The sequence below is a fragment of the Hypomesus nipponensis genome, chromosome 14 (assembly GCF_054491055.1).
Source record: "Hypomesus nipponensis isolate SF chromosome 14, ASM5449105v1, whole genome shotgun sequence".
Lineage (NCBI taxonomy): Eukaryota > Metazoa > Chordata > Actinopteri > Osmeriformes > Osmeridae > Hypomesus > Hypomesus nipponensis.
In genome coordinates, this window is record NC_140374.1 from 18,761,020 (window position 1) to 18,777,543 (window position 16,524).

The 16,524-nt window shown below is 51.2% G+C and overlaps 1 protein-coding gene and 1 non-coding gene across 8 annotated transcripts in view; one reads left to right on the plus strand and one right to left on the minus strand.

The window, feature by feature from the left end:
* Positions 1–15,495, plus strand: part of frmd4a (FERM domain containing 4A) — a 61,330-nt gene extending 45,835 nt beyond the window's left edge. For 4 of the 7 annotated variants that reach the window (XM_084672027.1, XM_084672026.1, XM_084672022.1 and 1 more), the window contains exons 12-24: positions 2,450–2,526; positions 3,648–3,789; positions 4,019–4,160; positions 5,540–5,673; positions 5,796–5,918; positions 7,290–7,521; positions 7,617–7,673; positions 7,898–8,135; positions 8,256–8,414; positions 8,701–9,033; positions 9,411–9,988; positions 10,428–10,530; positions 11,491–15,495. In XM_084672027.1, coding sequence (XP_084528153.1) covers positions 2,450–2,526; positions 3,648–3,789; positions 4,019–4,160; positions 5,540–5,673; positions 5,796–5,918; positions 7,290–7,521; positions 7,617–7,673; positions 7,898–8,135; positions 8,256–8,414; positions 8,701–9,033; positions 9,411–9,988; positions 10,428–10,530; positions 11,491–11,593 — 2,421 coding nt within the window. In that variant the 3' untranslated portion in view covers positions 11,594–15,495. Of the gene's footprint in view, positions 1–2,449; positions 2,527–3,647; positions 3,790–4,018; positions 4,161–5,539; positions 5,674–5,795; positions 5,919–7,289; positions 7,522–7,616; positions 7,674–7,897; positions 8,136–8,255; positions 8,415–8,700; positions 9,034–9,410; positions 9,989–10,427; positions 10,531–11,071; positions 11,144–11,490 lie in introns of all 7 variants that reach the window. The other 3 variants (XM_084672024.1, XM_084672025.1, XM_084672023.1) reach the window with 3 other exon arrangements.
* On the minus strand, positions 10,153–10,225 carry trnam-cau (transfer RNA methionine (anticodon CAU)). Its single transcript has one exon. It is a non-coding gene; the product is annotated as a tRNA-Met (tRNA).
* Positions 15,496–16,524: the final 1,029 nt, after the last annotated feature.

The following is a 16,524-nucleotide window of genomic DNA, read 5'->3' on the forward strand; positions in this document are numbered from 1 at the left end:
AACCACACACAGTAAAAATGCCTTGTTAGTGTGCTCTGAGTCACTTAGCCAGAGATTAGAGCTTTATGAGTTGACTGACTGACTGACTGACTGACTGACCGACCGACTGACCGACGGACTCATTGAGGCTGAGAGAGAGAAGTCGGTGCCTCCGTCTGTCACTGGAAGTGAGAAGACTTAGATCCACCCTGATTACACGATGATCATACGACTGTCAACTGAGGCCCTGGAAACGAACAACATAGTCACTGTGCCAACACAACCTTCTGACATTGTTGTACCGCCTAATTCCGTGGTGTTCGAACGACTGTAACAATTCAGATCGACGCCCCTCTCCCCGAACGCCACCCAATTACAAACAACAGGAAGTGCTCGCCGGCTGGATCACTGTTTCCACGACAATGTATGACCAGGCTGGAGAGAATGAGAGACCCACCCTAATGAAGACACAATAGACCTATAGAACTGAGGTCCAGCTCAGGGCTGACTGGCATAGACGTGGACGTCTTTGGCCCCCCAGTTCTAGAACAGTACTCTGATGGGGCCCTCCAGGGCCTCCAGACACCCATCTTCCGTCGTGTGTTTCTGCCGCTGTGTCTGCGATTCAAACTCGTTCGCCGTCACATCCGGTGCGTCTCCGATCCATTGTGTGCTCGTGCGTGCGTCGTGCCACACGTCAGGTCTTTCAGAAATTCAGTCCTTCCAGTTCGAGATCGTCTCCATGTGTGGATACCGGCGGGGGTCCAGGTGAACTTAACTGTGAAAGACGCCATGGTCACCTCCACATATCCACACACGCCTGCAGAGATGGCGTCGACTGTACTCGTGGTTTTATTTTTGGAAAGTCTTACACACTCTAGTCACAGACACCTTTCCTAATCTTCTTCACAGCTACGCGCGCGTGTGTGTGTGTGTGTACTACTCCTGCACGCACACCCACCTTATCTGTCCGGCCTCTTTATTTTTAGCACCATGCAGCATTAACTTTTCATACACCATTGAGAGTTCACCCTACATCGAGCGTGTTGATAAGCACCCTGATGTTTTGTCCTCACGCATGCACGCACACACACACATAGACACACACACACACACACACACACATAGACACACACACACACATAGACACACACACTCACTCACGCCGTCTTTCGCTTACTTCGGGTGTGGTGTTCATAAGCAGTTTGGGGAATATTTCTCCCCCCTTTCCTCCCTCCCTACCTCCCTCATCCCTCTCTCCATTGTTTTCCCAGGCTGTTAAAATTCCAAGCCTGTGCCCCTGCCCTCCCTCCCTCCCTCCCTCCCTCCCTCCCTCCCTCCCTCCCTCCCTCCCTCCCTCCCTCCCTCCCTCCCTCCCTCCCTCCCTCCCTCCCTCCCTCCCTCATCCTGCAATAGTTTTCTCTTTCTCCTGTTGTTTTGCGCCGAGCTCGTTCTCACTCTGCTAGCAATGGCGTGTTTCAGTTTTGTTCTGTACCGTAATAGCCTCTTCTCCAGCCAGTGGGTGTGTGAGTCCTTTCTGTGTGTGTGTGTTCCGGTTGATAAAGACAAGATTGCAAGTATAACAATAACTGCTGCGACTCTGTAACAAGAAACAGACATAAACCTAAGTGTGTGTGTGTGTGTAGAATGGTCTGACTAAACAAAGCAAAAGTACTTCATTTGGTGGGGCCACAGTAAGCCTCCCTCTCCCTCATCCTCCCCCTTCCCCTGACCCCCTATATACACACACTCATACACACACACACACACACACACACCTCCCAGCCACAGAGCCCAGAGCAGGAAGCGTACTCCCTCAGGGAGGGAGGAGGGGTCAGGGGGAGAGGAGGTCCAAACAGCCCCCTCCCTCCCTCCTCCCTGGCCGTGCTGGCAGGGCTCCGGGAGAAGAGGAAACTTAACTTCACACACACTCACGCTTCCAACACACACTCACGCTCGCCTACAGATGGTGAACACCCACCCACTCAGGACTTTCTGTTCCCTCGCTCGTTGGCGAAACACACAAAGGCACGGGGGATCGGGCCACGGGAAGCCCTCTCGCCCAGCCGGGTCTGGCTCCGCTGAGAGACGAGCTGACGGTTCGTAGAGAGAAGGGAAAAGAACAGGAGAGAGAAAAGGCAGAGCGGAGGGAAGGAGAGCCTCCTCTCTCTGAGGTGAGGTCATACTGCTGAGCCGCGGGGGAACAGTCCCTGACGACACCGCCCGTTCTGGATCCGATCAGAGACCCCCTCCTCCCTCCTCCCCCCCCTCCCCCTCACCAGGGTTTCCTCCTCCACTCCTCCTTCAGACTTGCGCTTTTTGGAGGACGCTAGGCTTAAGCCCTAGCGCTCGGCGGACGTAGAGTACGCGCCCGTTAGGAGCGCCGTGGCTTTGGGATCTGTCCCGTTTGGTCGGCGTGCGGACATATGGCCCACGCCCCTGACGAGCGCGTGTGTCTTGTGCCCCTCAGGTGTTTCAATGGCGTCAGCTGGAGAACCTCTACTTCCGAGAGAAGAAGTTTTCGGTGGAAGTACATGATCCCAGGAGGTAAATCTAAATCACATGTCTGTGTGTGTGTGAGCGCGCGCGCGCGCGTGTGTGTATCCACATCAGGGAGTTCAATCTGATTGCTCTATGGTCGGGTTACAGCTTCAGCTGAAACCGTTTATTGGAACTGCAGGAACACCAGACAGGTTGCGTAGGTAAGGGAGACATTCCTAAGATAGGCTCGACTGTAAAGCGGTAAAACGGTTAACACTGTGACACTCCAGTTGTGCTGGTCTGAGACAACAAGCCCAATTCTGGGCTCTGTCGTGAGGATCGACACAGACTTAACTGGTTATACACACACCGACACACGTACACACGCGTACTTACACACGCTGTACACAGGCTGTCATGTGGAGGAAGTGAAGTCTTTTCTGTTTATTTAACATCCCTGCAGATGCAGTGTTATTCTTCACAGTGAAGGGACAATTGGGAGGAGGGGGAAAGAGAGAATGAAGTTTATACGACGGCAAAGAAAAGGAGGAGGAGGAAGAGAGGGACTTGGGAGAGAGACGAGAGAGTCAAAGAAAGAGGAGACAGTCATTACCCGTGTGGTCTGTAGCTCAGATACAGATGTCTGTTTCGCCAGCGTTGAGTGCACCGTGTGGGAAACGACGTGTGTGGTACCACTAGACCTCTCTCTCTCCCTCTCTCTCTCCCTCTCTCTCTCTCTCTCCCTCTCTCTCTCCCTCTCTCTCCCTCTCTCCCTCTCTCTCTCTCCCTCTCTCTTCCTCCTTCTCTCGCTCCCACCCTCACTTTCTCCATGCCTCTTTAACTCGCCTTTTCTCTCTTTCTCACTGCCTCTGTCGGTCACTGACTCACCCTTGCTCTCTCTCACACGCTCTTTCTCCCCCTCTAGCTAACTCTCTCCCTCTCTAACTCTCTACCCCTCTAGGTAACTCTCTCCCCCTCTATCTAACTCTCTCCATCTATCGCTCTGTCACACACACTTTTTGGCATTATTCCGCTGAGTTCATACGCAGGGAGGTGAGAATGGGTGCTATTCTCAGTGAAGAGATAGTGTTATACTTGGTGAGTGTGTGTGTAGACTCTTTGACAGTGTGTCTGTGTGTGTATACCTTCTTCAGTGTATATAAGATGCCTTGTGTCCGCTCCAACAGTAGGGCGTCTGTGACCAGGAGGACGTTTGGGCACAGTGGCATCGCCGTGCACACCTGGTACGCCTGCCCTGCCCTCATCAAGTCCATCTGGGCCATGGCCATCAGCCAACATCAGTTTTACCTGGACCGCAAGCAGAGCAAGGTGAGGTTAGCCGAAACCCCGCCACGACACAGACCACCAGCACAAAACCAGCTCATTCAACCAAGCTTGGGTGACGGTGTTGTTAAAAAGCATTTAGTGATTTCAGGGAATATACAAGACGTGCACAAGACATATTGTTGCACTTTATGCAACTCGATAACTTGATGCATTGCGGATGACCAGTTTAGGAAATGTGTAAATGTGAACGTGTGTGTTTGCACTTCTGCAGTCAAAGATCCACGCAGCTCGGAGTCTGAGTGAGATCGCCATCGACCTGACTGAGACTGGCACGCTGAAGACTTCCAAACTAGCCAACATGGGCAGCAAGGGCAAGATCATCAGTGGTAGCAGTGGGAGCCTGCTCTCCTCGGGTCAGTGTGTGTGTGTGTGTGAGTGTGTGGTGAACAGAAGAGAGACAGAAACAGCTGCTTTTTTGAAAAAAAGGGTTTCGATTCTTTGCTGGGTTTTTTTCCTTCCTATTTTCTCTATCCCCTTGTCTCTTCTCCCTCCCCCTCTCTCTCTCTCTCTCTCTCTCTCTCTCTCTCTCTCTCTCTCTCTCTCTCTCTCTCTCTCTCTCTCTCCCTCACCCTTGTGTATGTGTGTGCGTATACGTACAGTCCTCCTGCCCCAGCCCATCCTGGAGGGGCCCTGGATCTATATATATAGTTTATGTAAGAGAAGGCAGAGGGAAGGGGAGGGGAACTGTTTTATCCCAGCCTTTAGAACAATGCATGTCTGTGCAAAGGTTAGAAAAGAAAGAAGGACGAAAAGTGAGAATGGGAGAGCTGGCACAGGGCGTGACTTTGAATGCTGATGCCGTCTTCCATTCCCTGCACAGTAGCATCCTTGTCTAGCACTGGTACCCTCGCACGCTGTGTCAACCTCTGTTTTGCTGCGACTGTATCTCTCATGGCTCTCTTCCTCTCAGTCTGTCTGCTTCTCTCTCCCTTCCTCCCTCCTTTTCTCTCTTTCCCTTTGGATCTCTTTCTCTCTTGCTCTCTCACTGGAACCCCCCCCCCCCCCCTGCATCTCTTGTTTCTTCGGCTCATTCATTTGGTAATCTTTTGACACCCTTCTGAACCAAGGCCATGTCTGCCCGGCACCAGGATTCTGAATTTAGCCCCTTCTCACATGGATCCTATTGGCCATAGGTTCTTCAGTCTTACTTGGACCCTTTAGTTTAAACTGCCAAAGTCACATATGATGGTGGATCATCTGGAGATATCTAGCTGCCACGATGGGCTGGGCTGGATGGGAACGGGTGTTTACAGTGAGCTGACTGTGGTGCTGTGTGGGGCAGAGAGAGAGAGAGAGAGAGAGGGAGAGAGAGAGAGAGAGAGAGAGAGAGAGAGTGAGAGAGAGAGAGAGAGAGAGAGAGAGAGAGAGAGAGAGGGGGGGGGGGGAGGGAGGTCACACCCGTCTTAGTGTGCTTGGGGTTGGAACCAAGCATGTGTCACACAATTTGTCCTTAACTACCCCCTTTGAAAAACACACACGCACACACATACACACACACATACACACAGAGAAGTTCAAGTCTTATCGAAATGTTCCAGTCACTTCCTTGTAAACATCCTGAAAGGGCAGCAGGTGCCCCCAAGGCACACAGTCTCTCTACCCCCCTCCCCCTTGTCTTTCTCCCTCTCTCTTCCTCAGAAACACATACACACGTTGGGTCTCTTGACCTTAACAATGTATCTGCCTGCCTGTTAGTCTCTGAACACGTGTTTGTGTGTGTGTGTGTGTGTAGGCTCCCAGGAGTCGGACAGCTCCCAGACAGCTAAGAAGGACATGCTGGCAGCCCTGAGGGCCAGACAGGACGCCCTGGAGGAGACCCTGAAGCAGAGGATGGAAGAACTCAAGAACATCTGCATCAGAGAGGCCGTAAGAAGCACACACACACACACACACACACGCTCACTCACACAAAGAGAACCTCAAGAACAAAGGGCACATGTGTTTGACGGTGTGTGTGTGTGTGTTTGACGGTGTGTGTGTGTGTGCAGGAGCTCACGGGGAAGCTTCCTAAGGAGTACCCCCTAGACCCTGGGGAGGAAGCCCCCACTATCAGAAGGAAGATCGGCACCGCCTTCAAACTGGACGAACAGAAGATCCAGCCCAAGGGAGAGGTGAGACCACACACACACACACACACACACACATACATACAATACTTAATAAAGGGATTTCAGATGAGGGACTGTTGCTGGAGGTTGGAGAGACACAGAGAGGATGAGGCCCGGATCAGGGATGACTGTCAGCCATCCTCCTGGTTCTCTGACTGTCTCTCCTGCTGTTTCTTTCACTGGTAGATTTTCCAGAGCTACCGGGCTAAATATAGGCTGTCTGGGTCTGTATTCACAGGAAGTGGTGATAGTAGGCAAGTGTGCGTGTGTGCGTGTGTGTCTGTGTCTGTGTGTGAGTGTGTCATTAGGATTGTGTATATTGAATGGGATCCAGGGGCACAGTGTAACGAAACAGCCAGACAAGCAGAAAGATGTCTCTGGTTCTACACTGCTCTATTGTAGACCCTGTTGCTTCAGAACACACAAGCTATTCTTGGAGTGGGCTCTAGGGAGTGTTAGGCAGAGATTCCTGTAGGTTGAGATAGTCCTTTGAGATGTTGACCGAAATGTTGGAACTAAATTCACCACTGTAGCAAAAGCGTCCGTGGTGTGTGTGTGTGCGGGTAGGTTGATTTTATGCTCATCCGTGAACAAAATGTATTTGAGTTGGGGTTTTTGTTAGTGTGTCCCTGGGATGTTTTCTAGGAAGCCACACGCACACACACACACACACACACAGAAAGACACACACATACACAGCCTGCCACATACACATTTGAACACATTTGTTCACGCACATACACTCAGTTCTTCCGGTCGCTGCTGGCTGGTTTGCTGCTGACATGGATCCTGTGACTTCATCAAGTTGATCCTCGGTGCTGTAGAGGGTAGGGTAGGGTAGGGTAGGGTAGGGGAGGGGAGGGGAGGGGAGGGGAGGGGAGGGGAGGGGAGGGGAGGGGAGGGGAGGGGAGGGGAGGGGAGGGGAGGGGAGGGCTGTTATTATTGGGGGGCTAACAGAGGCCCCATGAGAAACAGGTCCATTCTGGGAAAGTAGGGGGCGCAAAAGAGATAAATGATTTCCTCTTTGTGTTTGTACTGGCACGCATTTGTGTACATGTTCCAGTGTGAACGTGTGAGAATGACTGCACATGCGTAGGTCATTAAGAGCTGTGATTCATAGCATGCGTTTTCTACATTTGAGTATTGTTTATTTATTTTGTCCATGTTGAGGCTATTTATTTTAGCTCAAAGTATCATATTTGTGGACAAGCATCAACCTTTTTAGATTACTGAAAATATCTGTCTCTCTTTCTTACTCTCTTTCTCTGTCTCTCCTACTTTCTCTCTCTCTCTCTCTCTCTCTCTCTCTCTCTCTCTCTCTCTCTCTGTCTCTCTCTCTCTCTCTCTCTCTCTCTCTCTCTCTCTCTCTCTCAGGAGGAAGAGCTGGAGCGCTTGGAGCGGGAGTTCGCCATCCAATCCCAGATCACCGAGGCGGCCCGGCGATTGGCCAGCGACCCCCACGTGAGCAGTAAGAAGCTGAAGAAGCAGAGGAAGACGTCGTACCTGAACGCTCTGAAGAAGCTGCAGGAGATCGAGAACTCCATCAACGAGCACCGTGTCCGCTCCGGCAAGAAGCCCACGCAGAGAGCCTCCCTTATCATCGAGGGTGAGAACACACACACACACACACACACACACACACGTAGACCATGTTATCGAACATGTCCTCTGACCCCCCTGCTCTTGTTCCTTTCACTCCAGAAGCCAACATAGGCTCGGAGGACAGCTCACTATCTGACGCGCTGGTCTTGGACGATGGTACGTCTCCCTTTGAATCCGCTTTTTCTCCATCTCTCTCCTTTGACGCCCTCTTCATCTCGGTCTCTCCCTTCCTCGATCGGCCTCTTTTTTCCACTCTCCCTCTCTCACTCTATCGTTCTCTTCCACCCACTCTCACCGCGTACTGCACCGCATACGGAACAATGGACGCGTTCCCCTTGCCAGTCTAACCCTCCATCTCACGCCCCCCTCTCCCGTCCCAGACGACTCCCAGGTGGCAGGGACCCCCACCTTCTCCCCGGCGGCCTCCCCCCACAAGGGCCTGCCCCCGCGGCCTCCCTCCCACGGCCGCCCTCCTCCCCCGCAGTCCCTGGAGGGCCTGCGGCACCTGCACTACACGCGGCAGGACTACGACAAGTCGCCCATCAAGCCCAAGATGTGGAGCGAGTCCTCGCTGGACGAGCCCTACGAGAGGGTCAAGAAGCGCTCCTCGCACTCCAGGTGAGGGGCCGCTGGAGGGGTGGCAGCTGATGCGTGAACAGCACAGGGACGTTGAGAGGCGTGGTGCCTCACTGCCAGCTCCCTCACTCCCTCCCTCTCTCTCTCTCTCTCTCCCCCCAGTCACAGGCGTTTCCCCAGCTGTGGGAGTGCGGAGGCCGGGGGCAGTAACTCGCTCCAGAGCAGCCCCATTAGGAGCCTCCCTCTCTGGAACTCCCAGTCCAGCATGCCCTCCACCCCCGACCTGAGGACCAGGGCCCCGCACTACGTACACTCCACCAGGTCAGAAACGCACACAGGCACACGCACGCTCGACCTCCCCACAACCTCTGGATAACATGGCTCGCCGTCATAGAGAGCCAAAGGACAGGACTGCGTTAACACAGCCTGATCCAATCTCAGACGAAACCTATGCACATCCTCAGACGGGTGGTATTAGGTTATTTAAGTTGGAAAGACAGTAATGTTTGCTTAGTATGTCCACCTACATGATGTCTGTCTTTCTGTCTGTCTGTCTGTCTGTCTGTCTGTCTGTCTGTCTGTCTGTCTGACTGTCTGTCTGTCTCAGATCTGTGGACATCAGTCCTACTCGTCTACACAGTCTGGCTCAGCACTTTAGGAACCGGAGCTCCAGCCTGGAGTCCCAGGGGAAGCTGCTGGCCTCCGACCCCGACACACACACACACACTCTGGGACCGCTGGGCAGCCCCGACTTCTTCCTGGGCCCGGGGACGCGCCACTCCAACGGCTCGGACCCCCTGGACGACTGCTCGTCCTGCACCAGCCAGAGCAGCTCGGAGCACTACTACCCCCCAGGGCCCCTGGCCCCCGGCAGCAACCCCAACTACTCCACCCTGGGGGAGGACTCCCCCTCCAAGGCCCGGCAGAGGCAGAGGCACAGGTACCTGACTGTGTGTGTGTGTGTGTGTGCCTGTGGTTGTCTTTACTGCCTTTACACTGCAAAAAAGGGCTGCTGAAATACAAGAAATGAACACAAAATCTGAAGAGAAAATGACTTAATACGAAATGATCTCGCTGCATGGACAGATAATTTTACGCAACAAGATATCTTAAAATGAGTTGGTTCCAGTTTAGAAATAAGTAGGCTTAAGAATATACCACAGATTAAAAGATAGAAACTAGTAAATCATTTTTGAAACAAGATCATAAATATTATATTTCCAGAACTAAGATTTTAAATCTTGGCAAGCAGCTGTTATAAAACTTGCGCTCACCCGTCTGTCCGCCCCTCTGCCCCCCGTTCCCCCCCCCCCCCAGGTCGGCGGGTCACCTGGGCTCCTCCAACTCGGGCTCCATGCCCAACCTGGCGGCTAAGAACGGCTGCGGGGCAGGCGCGGGCGGCGGGAGCGCCGGAGGAGGGGGCCACCACGGGGTGTACCTCCACAGCCAGAGCCAGCCCTCGTCCCAGTACCGCATCAAGGAGTACCCCCTGTACGTGGAGGGCAGTCCCAACCCCGTGGTGGTGCGCAGCCTCGAGAGCGACCAGGAGGGCCACTACAGCGTCAAGGCCCAGTTCAAGACCTCCAGCTCCTACACTGCCGGCGGCCTGTACAAGGAGACATGGGGGGGCGAGGAGGGCGGAGAGGGCAGTGGCAGGCTCACCCCCTCTCGCTCCCAGATTGTACGGACTCCCTCGCTGGGGCGAGATGGGGGAGGAGGGGGCAGGGCGGCCGTGTCGGACGAGCTGCGGTGCTGGTACCAGAGGTCCTCAGGGAGCCTGAAGGAGAGGGCCCACTCACACTCTGGGTCCAACGCCCCGGACGGAGGGTCGCAGCAGGGCATGCTGGGACACGGGCGAGGGAGCAGGGTGGGCACACTCGCCAAGGGCTCACCAGGTGAGAGAACACACACACACACACACACACACACACACACACACACACACACTGAAACCCCTGTGTTGAGTTTCACCAGTGGAAAAGACATGCAAACACTACAGGACTTTGGACAACACTGATGAACTTCTTTGATTAAAATAGGAACGTGAAAAAAACATACATGCCCAGTGTGAGGCTCGAACTCACGACCTTCAGATTATGAGACTGACGCGCTGCCTACTGCGCCAACTAGGCTTGTGCCGTAGCATTAGGGAAAAGCCTCTTGTGATCTGTAACACAATCCCTGAGGCTTATGGAGCCCTTTACTCGTGGCAGCCCCTCCCCCTGCCCATATATGGAGCATTGTTGGGATTCCATCCTGTGTGTGCTTGTGCAGGGGGGCAAGTGAGAATGTGTGCTGTGTGTATAACTAAGGTTGGGTGTGTGCTCTCTCTAGCAGCTTCTCCTCACAGCCAGAGGAGTATGACCCCCTCCAGTGAACTGACAGCCACTCCCACCCCTCCCTGCAGCCCACAACATATCCTCAACTGGCAGAGCGGGTAAGAGCCACACAAACGCACCCAAGTCAGATGAGGAATGATTAGGTCGGGCCTGTACCAGTTTTAGCTACGAGCCGCTTCCTTAATACTAGACTTCTATGAGGCGATAGCTGGTGAGCTGAGCCTGTGCGAACACAGCATCCTCTTCAGCTTCTCTGCACCTCTACCTCGGCCTAACCAACCTCCAGCGCTCTGACAACCTTTGGCTTTCTGTGGTATCTCTGTGACCTGCTGACGAAACTGCTCTCACTATAAACACTGACGCATTGACGTTAACCTTCTCTCTAACTCCTACTCCCTCTGCCTTCTCTTTCATGTCCTCTTGTCTGAATTCTTTGTCCTCCCTCTTCCCTTCTCCATATTTCCCATCCTTGTTGCCTCCATGTTATCTCCTGCCCTCTTATATTTTCACTTCCTTGTCTCACACACTGTCTTCTCCTCTCTCTCCCCCCCCCCCCTCGTCCTGTCCCCCAACCTGTCTCTTTCCCCTGTACTAACCCTCCTTGCCTTGTGTGTGTGTGTGTCCTCTTTCCTGGTTTAGAGGCACAGCAGACAGCTCTCCTACTGAAGACACCTGTCAGTCTCCTCCACAGCCCAGCTCTGACGCATAGAGGTACTGTCAGCCTGGCGCTCTGTGGCCGACGCTCTGTCCACACCCTAGTTTCCCCCCCTAGTTAGCTGAGGATGGCCACCTTAGCTCCCTCCTCGCTGGTTTCCTCTGTGTGGTCTCTGCACGTGCTCCTGTTCTGTTGCGTGGCTGTGTGGTGGTTTCTCTATGTGGCTCATCTCTCCTGCAGATTTACACTAATATAAAGTCTTTTTACCGTGTGACTACTGACTAGGAATGAGCTGGAAGGAGGAATGTGTTTGTTTTGAACGAATGTGCTGTCGAAAGCTATTTTGGAGAGAGAGAGAGAAAAAAAGGGCTAACGTGAGGTTTCTGTGTCTGTGCGTGTGCAGGTCGTTCAACGACAGCTGTTTCCTCGGCAGCCCCCTGTGCTCAGAGCTGGCAGACGTGCAGTGGTACGGACACGACAAGGCCAAACCTGGAACCCTGGTCTGAGACCCCCTCGTCCCCCGCCCCCCCCCCCCACACACACATGCAAACACACACTCGACTGCCCTCCAACCATCCAGCTCCACAAATCATCCACCTCCACCCCAGCCCACCACTGTGCTCTGACTAGACTGACCATAGAACAGATGTACACACCCCCCCCCCCTCCCCTTTTACCATATAGCTGTCCACACTCCTCTCCCTCTGCTGGGACTTTGCCTCGGAGAAGCCAACCAATGGGAAACCAGAGCCTCAGCTCCTGAACTTTGACCTTGAACCCAGCACCAGAGCTTGTCTACTCCTCATAACCCAGACACAGAGACTTGGCTAAGGGGAGGGGAAAATAGAGCACACACACACAGACATATAGACTACTTCCAATATCCAATATTCATACCCAAACCCCAACCCTGACTGTAGTGACTGTCAGTACTGCCAGCCAATCAGAAGAAACTTGATGGATTTGAGCCCCACCCCCTAATTCGGACTAATGTTTGGGGCGAAGTACATTTCTTTGTTCTGTTGTTGCCATTTTTCTTTTCTGTTCATTTCTCCTTTTGTTTTCTGTACAAACAAAAAGTTAGCATCACTGAAGACAGACTCTTCTTAGCACTATCAGATAAGGAATCCGTTATTTGTGAACCCAGATTATCCTGACAGAAACAAACCCGATTCTAATTCCAAAACATACCTGTCTTGGTCACAGCCAGAGATCCACTAACTGGACAGTCCTGTAGCCCCAGGACTGGTGCTCAGCAGAGGCTGGTGCTCAGCAGAGGCTGGTGCTCAGCATAGACTGGTGCTCAGCAGAGGCTGGTGCTCAGCAGAGGCTGGTGCTCAGCAGAGGCTGGTGCTCAGCATAGGCTGGTGCTCAGCATAGGCTGGTGCTCAGCAGAGGCTGGTGCTCAGCAGAGGCTGGTGCTCAGCAGAGGCTGGTGCTCAGCAGAGGCTGGTGCTCAGCATAGACTGGTGCTCAGCAGAGGCTGGTGCTCAGTAGAGGCTGGTGCTCAGCATAGGCTAACTGGGAACTCTGGCTCATGCTGGGGAGCACTCAGACCCCTACTGTGCTGGGAGTGGACACACCAGGACTGGGACTCCAGGAACGGAGACGAGGGCCAGAATCTGCTCCTCCCTGGGCCAGAATCTGCTCCTCCCTGGGCCAGGGGCAGGGGGGAGAATGACCAGACCAGTCACATGTTGTCATGGTGTAGGAGTGGGATAGGGCCGGAGAGGAAAACGACGTTCCCTCTGTCTCCCTGTGACGCAGGGAACACGAGCCCCCCAGTCCACAGCTCAACATAGGGATCAACAGTTATTCCTTAACAATCAAGGCCGATCTGGAGAAATGAAACATTCTATATTTTTTCATAATTAGATTTTTAGATTGGGCCAGCTGAAATGTGAAAGCCAATCCTCAGCTGGTGCGTTCAGCAGTGTGTGCCTCTCTTTCATCTCGTACCTCACTTTCTGGTCCAAGCGGTTGGAGGGCTAACCTCCCATCGCACTGTGTTGCTGTCAGCACAACACGTATGGTGGGAGGAGAGTCCATGTGTTCGTTCCTTTGCATGGCTCTCTCTGTCTGGCCCACCCCCGGTATTGGTTTCTTCCCTCTGCGACAGCCAGCAGGTCAGGGTAGCAGACTGGAGGTTCAGAGGCCAACCTTAAACCCCCGGAGCGCCCTCTGGAGAGCGCTTAGTCATGGAAGAATGACATCTCACGAGGAAAGCTCTCATGTTTCAGATCTCTAGATCTCAAAGAGGCGTCTGTGTTTTGTATGATGTTCTTGTAGCTATGCTGTTCTAGCTGTACTACTCAGATTTACTGTTAACCATTCAACACAGGCCAGGCCGTGGTTTTAGACTGTCATATTTTTGCTCAAACCTCCTCTCTCTTTCTCCCAAAACATTGTTCTTTCAGCAGTGCCATCTATGTTTTGTACTGTATCCCAGTAATTGAACTTCAAATCCGAGAATGCTCTTACAGTAGTCAAGCAGGAAGTGCTCAGGATCTGACAAGTCATCAGACCAGAGTCAAGGAGCTGGAAGACATGTCTCTTAAATGGACCAGTTAAACTCCTGAGTCAACTGAACCAGGTTTTAGTGTCAACAAATAAAGGTTTTAAATCTGATTTTTTAAGAGCACAACATTTACACAATTACACAGTGTCTTTAAGACTATTATTGGTGAAGAACCAGTATTCTTCAGAACATTTGAATCACAGCACATGATTAAGAATGCATTCCAGATAGCAACACATCAATAAAGACATGCCAACACATATGCACACTCATGTATAGAGACCACCTCACCCCGAAAACAAACAGGGTGTTTATGTCATTGTGCTTTTAATACTGTGGGTGATGTTGTGTGTGAACTTTGACCTTTGGAATGGCCTTGATACGGGGCCTCTGCATCCTTTTGTAACAGGACTGCACCACAGAAAACACAAAGCCATATCCCTGACCTGAGACCAGCCTTTCTCAGCTGTGCATTCATTGAGAACCCAAATCCTTTGCCACATACATAAAGTAACAGGTATTTTAAAGCACACCCTCCGTTTTTTGTACCGAAGAAAGGAAACTGCCTAAAGTTTGACGGGATGCCTCATGTGAAGGGTTGTTCTTGTAGGTAAACAAAGGAAACAAGGAATTGTTTCACAGCTTGTGTCCTCTGCTGAGTCATATCCTCACCCAGAACAACTGAAAGGGTTTTCTTGTTCCAATGGTGTTTCCATCAACTGTTTTGTCGTTGCACAAGAATAAGACAGTCATATCTGTTTATACTTAGCTAACAGTAGTGTAATTTTTCACAGATTGAGAGAGGCATGTCACCTTGGTTATACTACAGGAAATACCCTTGAAAAGTGGATAATTCTATCAGTGATGGTCTGGAAGTCATGGTACTATCCCGCTTCTGAGTACGACCACAGTGCCATTTGCCTCTCTGAATCCTGAGAAATGTTATCCACCGATATCTAGACTACCTTATTATGTATGGTCGCCCATTCCCTGCATGATCCTGTAGCTAGAAAATGATTCTTCCCGAATGGATCCTGCCATACCAAGCCCATCTTCTCCAATCCTCTCCTGCAGAATGCTTGGTCTGACCAGGCTTGGCCCTGGCCTACCCACCGACCTTCTGCCCTCACTACTTCTAACCCAACAAGCCTCAAGGATCAAGGAACAAAACTAAGAATCCCAAAAAATGATTTAAGATCCTGATTTGACCTTTAACCCCTGCCCCTGTGGTAATCTCGGACCTCTAAGATCAATGTGATGTATGTATTCTTCCCACATACTGTAATCCCAAACACACCATGCTCTGTGCTCCATAGAAAATGTAAGACATTAGAAAACTTAACTAACTCTTTTATCCATATGTTCCTGTATGGAAGGCACTGTAAGCCTAAGTGGGGTTGATAACATTATCTGCTGTTTTAACAATGTTCCTTTTTTATATGAACCAGTATTCTTTTATTAAGTTCTGACATTGTAACAACCCATTCAGGTGCTACACAATGACCAGTTACTGCTTTGTCAAATAGGATACTATAGGCCTCTTTTCATTGTTATCAATAGTTACAAATACCAGATGTGCAAAACTAAGACATACTTTAACAACTATTCAGTAGGACACCCCTCCACCTGTCAATAGCGCATGTAACTTGATTTTATGGGTTCTGTTCAACTGTAAACAGACAGAAAAAGGTGTTGTAGAAAAAAATGTGGAATTGACAAAAAAAAATACAGAATTCCACAGTTAATTTATTCTTTTTTCTATTAAGAATTTGTATAGTAACTTTACATTTTTCAAAACTGTGTTGTTGGCAACTGAAGTTGAATTTTCCAGATGATAAGACTTGGTGGTTCTTGAGATTATGAAAATAAATTATTGCTGAATGTTCGCAAGATGGAGCCTCTGCCTGTTTTGTCTGCGGCCTCTTTTTTCACACTTCAGTCACATCTTTCTCCCAGAGAGGAGGAAGATGGTAAGCCGAAGAGATTAAGTGGTGATGGTCCTATAGGCAGAACCCCTCCACATCCTTCTATGGACACAGTTTCTGACAGCATGGACAATCTCAGACAGTCATATCAGAGGAAGCTCCTCCTGACCAAACCAGGAAACCAGAATGACTAAACCAGACTAAACCAGACCCCAACCATGTGGTCATACAGCTGTCCACCCCAATTCTGTAGGACTCCCTCTGACTGAATTTCCTGAAAGGAAAATATAATGGATGTTGGGGGAGGGGGAGGGGGGGGGGAGAACAATACCTCTCTGTCATCACAACAGAAGAACACCGAAAAGCTTATTGACTAACCTCACAGCTGACTCTCCTTCCTGTGTTACACTGGAATTTGAGCTGTTCAGGTGGATCAAGTACAATCAGTGGCTACCCTCTAGTGGTGAATGTAGTACAACAACTGCATGTTGTTTTGTAAAGGTCAAAGTAAACCCACTTTTGTCACCTTATCTATGAGATTTAGATTACATTACATTTAGTTACCGCAACTCATATGTACAGGGACATTCCCCCTGAGGCAATTAGGGTGAAGTGTCTTGCCCAAGGACACAACTGCCCGGGAATTGATCCAGCAACCTTCTGGTCAATAGCCTGATTCCCTAACCGCTCAACCATCTGACTCCCTAGATCTCTCATGAGTACAATACTACCATGAAGGCATAAATGATAGCCTCTCTGGCATGACACTGCTTGCAGTTTGTTTAGCCTACGTTTGGATCAGTGCTTTGGTCCAGACCTGCGCCAGCCAGCACAAAGTCATCCCCCCAGACCATCAAATGACAGTCTCCCAGTTTAGGCTTGACCACATTATAGGCCTACCAGACCACCAGCTGGCAAACTGCAGGACCACGATTTTCAAACTGAGACGTAATAGGATATTCCATTTGGTGTAGGCCTGCTGGGTAATTTTCTG